The 10,379-nt window shown below is 36.1% G+C and overlaps 1 protein-coding gene across 1 annotated transcript; it reads left to right on the top strand.

The window, feature by feature from the left end:
* Positions 1-3,274: 3,274 nt before the first annotated feature.
* On the top strand, positions 3,275-10,037 carry LOC112517094 (probable methyltransferase PMT11). Its single transcript, XM_025124417.1, has 9 exons — positions 3,275-3,943; positions 4,384-4,533; positions 4,660-4,930; positions 5,498-5,608; positions 6,330-6,489; positions 8,784-9,041; positions 9,136-9,258; positions 9,338-9,415; positions 9,576-10,037. The coding sequence occupies exons 1-9, from the start codon at positions 3,275-3,277 to the stop codon at positions 9,775-9,777; spliced, it is 2,022 nt and encodes a 673-aa protein (XP_024980185.1). The 3' UTR covers positions 9,778-10,037.
* Positions 10,038-10,379: the final 342 nt, after the last annotated feature.

Raw genomic sequence — 10,379 nt, forward strand, 5'->3', positions numbered from 1 at the left:
TTTCGTTTTCAGAATTATTGCAGCCAGCCCAGTCTATGATTATAATGTCATGGAGACATCAACATAGGAACCTACTATAAATGGTAATAATAGTTGGGCCATAAATGGGCCAAAAGGCAGAAGAATCAGATGACCTCAAATTACAATATCAATGGAACCACGATTAAAATAAATTAATTTACAATATCAATGGAACCATGTAAACCATCTACAAGTCACTTGTTGCCTTCTCACCAGTCTGATCCGTACAATCAATCCTGGTTGCATTTATTGCGCTATTCATGTGTTGATATTTTAAAAACATTCGAATAATTCAATCTGATTATTTTTAAAATAAAAAACATTACAATAATGATGAAAAAAATAAAAAACGACTGATCTATAAATCTAGGAATTTAGGATAAAAACGAACATGTCCAAGATCCTACACGAAGTTGAAAGATTTTGACTTACAACGAAATTTGTTGACCAAGCGATTAATAGCGTATATGCACATAATAATGATCACTAACTGTTGTATCATGACTTTTGGTTGGTAACAAATAACTGAAATTTCTTAATATACCTACACTGTAATAAATAACATTTAAGTATACCATGCAACACAATTTCATGGTATGCTATCACATATCCATCAAAGACAATCAAGGGCAAAGTCAGCATTTGGATTCAGGTGATCTTTTAAAAGTTATAATAAGCGGTCAATTATAAGTTCTAATTTAGTCAATGTTATGGATATATTTTATAAAAAAACATAAAGAATGCATTGGCTAAATATATTGTAATTTGAACTATTGATCCTAAAAAACCAACTGTTATTCCTCTAATCCTGATCTCCCTTGACCAATATCCTTATTCGAAGGCAATTGAAAAAACCAAAATAAAAAATATAGTAAATTGAAAGAAAAAAAGCTAATTATATTGGAAAAATAAAAAGTGGATAATTTTATTCAATCCTGTTCTATACAAGATCCTCATTCATATAAGTTACACAAACGAATAATCGTATGAAAAATGAGAGTTAAAATGAGAAGCGTGTAAATGAATTTGAACCTTTTATTACTTTTAATCTATTGTCCACCCATGAATTACATTCTTCACGGGAATTGATTCAGTGCATCCCATCCTAATGTGCAACCAAGGGTGGAGATCCCTTCTTACGCTTTTCACATTGACTCTCTTTATCACCGAAAACCCGACATATGTTACATAAAATTTAGGTTTTTTTAGTCAAAACATGTATAGCATAAACAAGTTGATAACACAAATAACATTTAAACCTCAAAAGATGAAAGTATTATACCATGATACACATGTTTTTAATAATTGTCACTAAATAAACTAATCTCTTGCTCCTTATTTTTTGAACAATGATTGATGATGTTTAACAAGAAATCTGGCACAATTGGATAATTAATTGTTTAAGTTTAAGTTACAATGACAAATTTTTATCATATAAAAATGTATTATTTTTCAACAATTATCTTAGTCTAAATTTTACATGTTTGATGCTTGTCAAATACCGCTCGAAGTAATTGGTTTAATCTCAATCAGACATCCCTAAGCACCACTAAAGTAGGACCGGCTCTAACTTGAACTAAGTTTCATGCAATCTAAAACTTCATTTAATTAAAGTAAAAGTACACGTTTTTCCTAAAATGTATAAAATCCAGTTAAAAACTACATTTTAGGTGAAAATATTTTAATATTTTTTTTTGAAAAAACAAGTGTTCATATAATGAAGTAAAATGACTAGCATATTTCTCGTATTTACTTTGAATGGCAAAAGGAAAAATAAAAAGATCACTAAAAACAGCAGGATCACCTTTGAAGAAACTAAAACAAAAAAAACAAAAAAAATGTCCAAAATCTCAACAAAGGTTTTTGTTGTTCACTTTAACCAAGGCTTTATTGAAAAAACTCAAACGCACAAATGAATTAATCAGGATACGTTAAATTATACGTGGTATTTATTTAAGTAAGTGACATATACCGCATATCTTGTTTAGTTTCACGATTATTTTCATGACGAAATCAAGTGAAAAACGAATGTTAAACTCGAACGTTATTTCGCTTATGACCCAACCTGCATGGTCCATATCCAATGCCCCTCCAACCAACTTCAAACAAGTTATATTCCATGCCCAACTACATCAAAATTGCAGTCGTTATAGAAAATGAACAAGATGTCTTTTTCAAATTCATACATAATTTCATCCCCTTATATTTTAGACATCCATATCACTGACAAATAAATTGTAGCCATTCATTTAATCCAAACTATAGATCATTGTAATAAATATCCATAAATCAATTTCACACCCTTTATGTTTTAGACATTCATAACAAGACTGGTGAAAAGAACTTAAGGGTGTGTTTATGCAGACAAGGTTGGACGAGATGTGACTGAACAAGTAAAAGTGAGGTAGGCAAACGAAAGAATTGTCCAAGAACCCAATTTTGTAGTTTATCCAGTGAGTTTTTCCTTGTATTACAGGACTCGGGATGTTGATGACGAAGGATATAAATAAAGATAGAGTAAATTACATTTTTCGTTCTTGTGTTTTGTTGAAAATTGCTATCTAATTTCGTCAATATGCTTTTGAAATTATAATTTTCATCTCTATGATTTATAATTTATTGTTATTTTCATCGATTAAAATTACAAACTATAAGGATGAAAACTGTATTTTCACAATCCCAATGATAAAAGTCGTAAATTTTTAACAAACCATAGGGACTAAAAGTGTAATATACTCCACCATTGACCAATGAGCTAAAGGGCCTGAAATGACTAACAGAAAAAGTTAAGGGGTCTCAAATGTATATATCAAATTGGTAAATGGTAATTATAAAGGTCATGATTAGTTGGTTAAGCTAAATCTAGATGTGAATGTGATCTTCAAAATTTTAATGCAACCAAACGGATTCATTAGCCCTTCTTCAATCCTCTTCTTCATGGAATCACACAAAGAGCTATACAGAGGGATATAGGTGTGTATAGGCACTTATATATTTATTCAGGTGTCGTTTAAGGCACTTCATTTCATTGGGCGTTGGCACAGAAATATATACATATAATATACGCCAAGAGGGAGGGAGATAAAGCGACTTCAACACTTCACTGAATTGCTGGCACAGTTCGAGCTATCGATCTTGGTGACGAGAATGCGTGTACACACACAGATCCTTGAACTGTTAGTCTACATATAAACGTGTAATCAAGATCATAGGAGGGAGGAGCGGCTCGGATCTGGTGATGGTGTTTGCAAAGATGAAGGGATCTGGGTTGTTAAAATCGTCAATTGTGGTAAAAACCGCCGGGATTGCCTTCATAGCACTATCTTTTTTCTATTTAGGTAAGCATTGGTCCGATGATACTTATCAGCAGTTGATCTTTTTCAGTTCGAACTCGAGCCCAAATGCGAAACCCCCTTCGATTTCGGTTTCACCCAATTTTAACAAAACCTTCGATATCAAGTCTTTAATTAACGACACAACAGAGGTAGAAACAGTAGCAGATCACACGCTAGCTGCAATTCCGCCTGCATCATTGCTTTCTCCGCCACCTCCGCCACCGCCGCCGCCGCCGCCGACGGTGCAGAGGCTAGGGGTAGTGGATGAGAATGGGGTGATGAGGGATGAATTTGAGGTGGGGGAGTATGATCCCGACGTGGGGGAGAATCGGAATAATGAAACAAAAGTGGTGGAAGGTGATAAAGGAGTTACGTTTAGGGTTCCGAAGTTTGATACTTGTCCGGTGAGTATGAGGGAGTATATACCGTGTTTAGATAATGAGGAGGCGATTAAGGGGTTGAAATCCACTGAGAAAGGGGAGAAGTTCGAGCGGCATTGTCCAGAGAAAGATAAGGGATTGAATTGTTTGGTACCAGCGCCAAAGGGTTACAAAGCCCCAATTCCTTGGCCAAGAAGTCGTGATGAGGTAACCTTTTCCTTAGTTTCTGATGTGCATATGGTGCGAATTTGAATACATTTTCTGTAAGGAACAATTTGATATGAGATCCAGTATTAGACTGCCCAGTTTCTGTTTCCGTACTGATTACTAACAGAATGGTGAGGAGTTTTTGCACTACAATCATCTTACAAGAATTTCAAATTGTCTTGCAGCTAAGCTTGTATAAAGAAGTGGGCAATCCAGGATAGATCATTTTGGCTTTCCACTAATTCTAGATAACACGTGCAAAAACAAAATATAGTTATATGCAAAATTAGCAATAAACTCAAAAACTTGAACCTTTTTCTATAATTGGCAGCTTAAATTATTGAATTCACACTCCAATTTTGGTAGCTAAATGATGTTTTAGACATCGAAGGTGCATTCTGTCCCCTTTTATGATATTTTGATTTTGCACTTCGTTACAGGTGTGGTACAGTAATGTTCCACATGCACAGCTTGCTGAATATAAGGGTGGTCAAAATTGGATTACTGTAGACAAGGATAAATTTAAGTTTCCGGGAGGTGGTACACAGTTCATTCATGGGGCAGACCAGTACTTGGACCAGATTTCACAGGTATAATCTTAAAAGGAATTCATGTAATGTTGCTTCTTTCTATTACAAAGTTGGCTTTCTTTTTAATGGAGTTAACAGCCTGGTATTGGATACCTGTTTCTTATGATGCTTGATTCGTCTTGGTAGATGATCCCTGACATTGCATTTGGACGCCATACCCGGGTTGCATTAGATGTTGGATGTGGTGTGGCAAGTTTCAGTGCCTATCTATTTTCACGGAATGTACTCACCATGTCTGTTGCACCAAAAGATGTTCATGAGAACCAAATTCAATTTGCACTAGAACGTGGTGTGCCTGCCATGGTGGCAGCTTTTGCAACAAGGCGACTATTATATCCGAGCCAGGCTTTTGAATTAATTCATTGCTCAAGATGTAGAGTCAATTGGACCCGTGATGGTAAGTCTCAACTCTCATGATTAGTAACTTTTTGTCTAAGAAGATCAAGTGTGTTATGTTATATGAATGCCTTCTTAATTCCGCCCCCCCTCCTGCAGAATATATATTGACCCTTGCACTTGTATTTATCCCTATATACCCTAGTTCACCCTTCAATGAAGATCTTATTTTCATTGCTAGCTCTTTTGAGTAAGGAGACCCAATACTACTGCTATTGAAGAATAATCATTTTTCTTAATCTCCATCAAGCTTTGGCGAGGCAATAATTCCATATTGATTTCTTCTATGTGTGCTATGTCATGTGCATGTTAGTTAATAAAATTATGGACAGCTGCTCACGAGGGGTGTGTTGGTTGCTTCTTGATGTCCAAATGTTGTAAGCATGTAATTTTTTCATCTTATGCACGAGGGTCATGAAATGAATCCCACCTTATTTATTTTCTTAGTGTATTCTTATCATGCACATTGATAGCTCCAATATTTTGGCTCATATAGTCTACATTACTTCCGAGTCTCGAACCGGGACACTCTAATTTGTTTCATTTCTTTACATGTAATTTGATGAAGATGGGATTTTGCTACTTGAGGTCAATAGATTGCTAAGGGCCGGAGGATATTTTGCTTGGGCAGCACAACCAGTTTATAAGCATGAACCACTTCTTGAAGAACAATGGGAAGGTAACATTGTTAGTTTGCTGAAGGGCTGCTCCAATTTGCAACATTCATGTGTTTTTCCAGAGCATGCAGCTATATCTTTACATGCATGACAAGAAATTACTATACCTTCTATTAGTCCTGTTGGTAAAATTGACTTGGATAAATCTAGGACTAGTTAAATAGCTCTATGCCTCCAAGGATATAACCTTTCTACTGTCATTATTGACCTTGCTACTTGAAAATGGTTGATGCTCCTGCAAAAAAAATTAAAATAGCGAAAAGTCAACCTGCGAAACCTGAATCGTACACTGTTTTCAGGAAAAAGGATGAAATGAATTCCTAAAAAGGATAACTGAGTGAACATTAGAATTAAAGAAGTGGCCGAGTTCAGTGAATCATTTTATTACTGAACTGGGTGGATGCAATTAACTGTGTCAACCTGTTTCTGTAGCAATGTTGACCTTATTGAATGCTCCCTAGTCCTCAGGAGTTGGCAGGAAAGTCATTTATCAGACCCTAGCTTATACATAACTTTGAGTTCATGATTTCAGTTCCTCTTGAAAAGTAGGAAGAGGTAAATCTGAGAAGTTGGTGCTGTAACTTACCCTGATGTCTAATTGCCAAATTGTGATTATAACTTGCTTTCTTGCTAGCTTTATTTTGTAGTATCTTTGTGAAGTTTCAATGTGTACTTAAAGACTATATCTCTTGACCAAAGTGCCATTTTTTTTCTTTCTCTCAGAGATGATCAACCTTACAACTCGTCTTTGCTGGAATCTTGTGAAGAAAGAGGGATATATTGCAATATGGCAGAAACCCCTTAACAACAGTTGCTATTTAAGTCGTGAATTGGGGACCCAACCACCATTGTGTGACGAGGAGGATGATCCAGACGATGTTTGGTATTTTTCTATTCTCTGACTCGGCTAAATCATGTGGTCTTTTGTGGTTCATGGTATATATTACTATATCAAGTTGCAAATTTTCTTCAGACGTTAATGTTAGGAGATATTACCCAAGATGATTTATTGCATGAAAATATGGTGGTGATTGTAGATCATTTGGCCAACTTCATAAGTACAAATCTTGTGTGGTGTTGACCAATGTTTCTTTTAGTCTTGACCATGATGGTAGCACATTGTGGTATCAGTGGTTCATTTATGTTGTGATATATGGATGGATTCATATGCTTTGCATTTTCTTGGATGTACCGTTCAAAAGCTTATTTCATGTGTGATTACTATTTCTGAAAACCACCTTTTGTTTAAGCCTTTAACAGAGGCAATCCTTGGTTTTGCTTTTGGCTTTTCTCTGAGAATCCGTATTTGGATCTCATCCTTTTTGCTTTCTTATTATCAGCACTAGAATGTCTAGTAGAATATACAATTTTGCATTTGCTATAACTGTAATTAGGTCTATTGAATTACTTTATGCATTTCGCCTGAATTCTTTACTATACTGGTCAATGTTATTTGGTTATTCAGTGTGTGTTCCAATAGAAATCCATGTAAATTCTATTAGCAAACTGAGCTTGCATGTGTATAAGTAGTTCAAAAACGAAATCTCTCTCTAGTCATGTCTTTATTTACTTAGCTTTAGTAAATTATGATTTATTTAAGCCTAAAGGTACACCAAGGTAATATCTTGCAAGGATGATCCACGTTGAACCATGAAGACCCTATGGTTATATTTGATCAGAAATGCTTAAGAGTGTTTGGACAAAACGGATTGAATGATTGTTCCTAAAACTGAATTTAGCAACCAAAAGCGATAAGCAATTAAAGAAATAATGAAATATCAAGGAGAAAATTTGATGTTGCCTTGTTTGAGAGATTAGGGCTTGACTAGTTACAAACTTACAATATTTCCTCCTTCATCCACTGCAGCCATCCGTTAGGCAAATCATTAAATTGGATTTTGGATATTAGCTATTGATCTACTGATTCATGTCTTTGTACCTTCTTGGGAACCAGAACTGAAACATTAAATGACTTAGGGGCCGTTTACTAAACATGTACCTGGTAAGTGTTTACCGGGTCACTTTACCTTATTGGATAAACATGACAAGGATTGAGAATCTTACCCGGTAAGAGCGATGATAAGGCCCGAGAGTTTTACCAGGTAAGTGAGAATAACGACTCTTACCTGGTAAGCGCTTACCGGATAAGTTGTTGCACACAATGTTGTTTTAATGGACTAAAATCTTACCAGGCCAGTTAAGTGAAAGTGTTCGGCCCTTACTAGTAAGTGCTTACCGGGTAAGCATTGTTTAAACGGCCCCTTAGTCATGAACTTGAATTCAGTATAAAAACTCTTACATGTTAAGTGTAAACACAAATATTATCACTCCGTCGAGCATAAAGTACAAGTCTTAGGAAACCAAAAGTGATTACAATCTAAAGTAATGAGGAACATACTAGAACAAGTTACACCCTAATTTCCTCACGCATGAGAATATGCAATGAGCCTAGCCACCCATACTGGAGTAGGGGAAAATGAGGGGAATAAATTTGAGGAAAAACTGAACCTTTATTTATTTTTATCAAAATCTTCTTCATCGAGACATTTTTTGCTCCATGGACCCCTGTTGTGACCCCAACTCTAACCCCACTGTACTTGTATGGTGGTGGGTTTGTTACACAGCATCAATGTTCTCCATACCCCCACAGGACATAAGCTTCATTCATACCATAGAGGGTATCCATGTCATCTGCTTTGAGGTCTTAAGCGCCGTACTGTTACTTTGTCTTGGTTCGAGTACCATCGTGTCACTTTGTTGTTGCTTCTGTTTGCACCCTTTGTCTTCACTGTCATCCACAGATGTTTGTCCTTTCCCTATACCAACTCGCACGAATATTTTGATGCCTCAAAACGCTAACGGGAAGCATTACAATAGTTCCTTATGATGATAATAAATTTTAATTTTTATGGGATCGAGTAGTACTCTGCTATTGGTAGAATTCTTTGGGTTTTTTTTAAATATATAATTTTCATAGATGCCAAAACTTACATGCACTCTTCACCTTAGGTGGGAGGCTGGGCTCCATAATAACCCGGGTACCGTTGGGCCAATGACCATTTCGTGATAAAAATAATTTTTGGTGAAAATAACTTTTTTTGAAGTATATATTTTCTTCTGTTTTCTTATTTCTTGATAAAAATCAGAACTGATGGTGTTAACTTATTTTCACTTCAGGTATGTTGGCCTGAAGCCATGTATTTCTCGACTGCCTGAGGACTTATCTGGAGCAAATATTACCACATGGCCTGAACGACTGGATAATCCTCCGGAGAGACTCCAAAGCATAAAACTTGACGCCTATGTATCGAGAAAAGATCTCTTTAGGGCAGAATCCAAATACTGGAAAGAAATAATAGATAGCTATGTACGAGCTTTACGCTGGAAAACCTACAACCTTAGAAATGTTCTGGACATGAGAGCCGGGTTTGGAAGGTATCTTACCAATTGCATTCTGTCCTTCCCTGTTGTAGGATCGTGTGGTTTGCCTCTTAAACTCTCCTTAATATCAATCTTTTTTACTTGCCAGTTTTGCAGCAGCCTTGATTAACAATCAAGTAGATTGTTGGGTTATGAACGTTGTTCCTGTTAGTGGTCCCAACACCTTGCCTGTCATCTATGATCGTGGACTTCTCGGAGTTATGCATGATTGGTATAAACTAGTTTTAGTAGATTCTTGTTCTTGATAATAATGATAAGTTCCCCATCTTGATCACCTATCTTAATCACAGGTGTGAGCCATTCGATACATACCCAAGAACCTATGATCTCTTGCACGCAGCTGGCCTCTTCTCGATTGAGCAAAAAAGGTACTTATTTCTCTTCACGGGCCAGATGCGTAAGAATATCATTAATAAGTATAAGAAAACCATATGTTAATGCTGAAATCTCACATTTATTCTTCCTGTTTATGAATATATTCGATTATTGTTTTGATTGTGTTGGGTTAATGTCGTATTATTATATCAGATGCAACATTTCTAGCATCATGGTTGAGATGGATAGAATTCTGAGACCTGGGGGACGTGTGTACATTCGTGATTCCATTTCGGTGATGAATGAACTTGAAGAGATAGGGAAGGCGATTGGATGGCGTGTAATGCTACGTGATACAGCTGAGGGTCCTCACGCAAGTTATAGAGTTTTGACATGTGACAAAAACCTGCGGTAGCAAGGGCAAACTGTAGGGTCCCGTTTGATTAATCGAGGTACACATCATACGTATTTTGATAATTTTATTCTTTGATAGCAAACTGCTTGATGGTCCTATTTGTTTGGTAGAAAACTACAGAGGATAAAGTGTCGGTTTTTTACAAGCTCTATAGTTGTAGTCTTGTGTATCATAGTCGGGTAACCGCATTTTGTGGTTACTCCTTACATTATGTGCAGAATTCTGGATTCAAAACCATCTGATGCAACCCTTTTTCTCCATTAGGCTTTAATGACACATGATATCTACTTTCTTTTTGGTAATTGCGGGTGTACACCATACGGGTTAGCTTATATGTACCTTGCCTTGTTCCATGGCCCTAAAGTTAAACAATCAGACAAATTCTTTAGGGTGCGTTTGGTACCTGGACAGTAAAGACAAAACATAACAACTGTTTAGCATTCCATAAGTCAAGACTGGATGAGACTTGAATTAGTAACATATGGACAGCAAGTCCGAGATCTTACTAGTTCAGCTATCGCTCAAGATATCTACTTTTGTTCGTGTCAAAGAGCAGATGAAACTTTGATTTTAACTTTTAAATCGTATTTCGGTTCTGGGGT

Source organism: Cynara cardunculus (genome assembly GCF_001531365.2).
Source record: "Cynara cardunculus var. scolymus isolate 2C chromosome LG 1, CcrdV1, whole genome shotgun sequence".
Classification (NCBI taxonomy): Eukaryota; Viridiplantae; Streptophyta; class Magnoliopsida; order Asterales; family Asteraceae; genus Cynara; species Cynara cardunculus.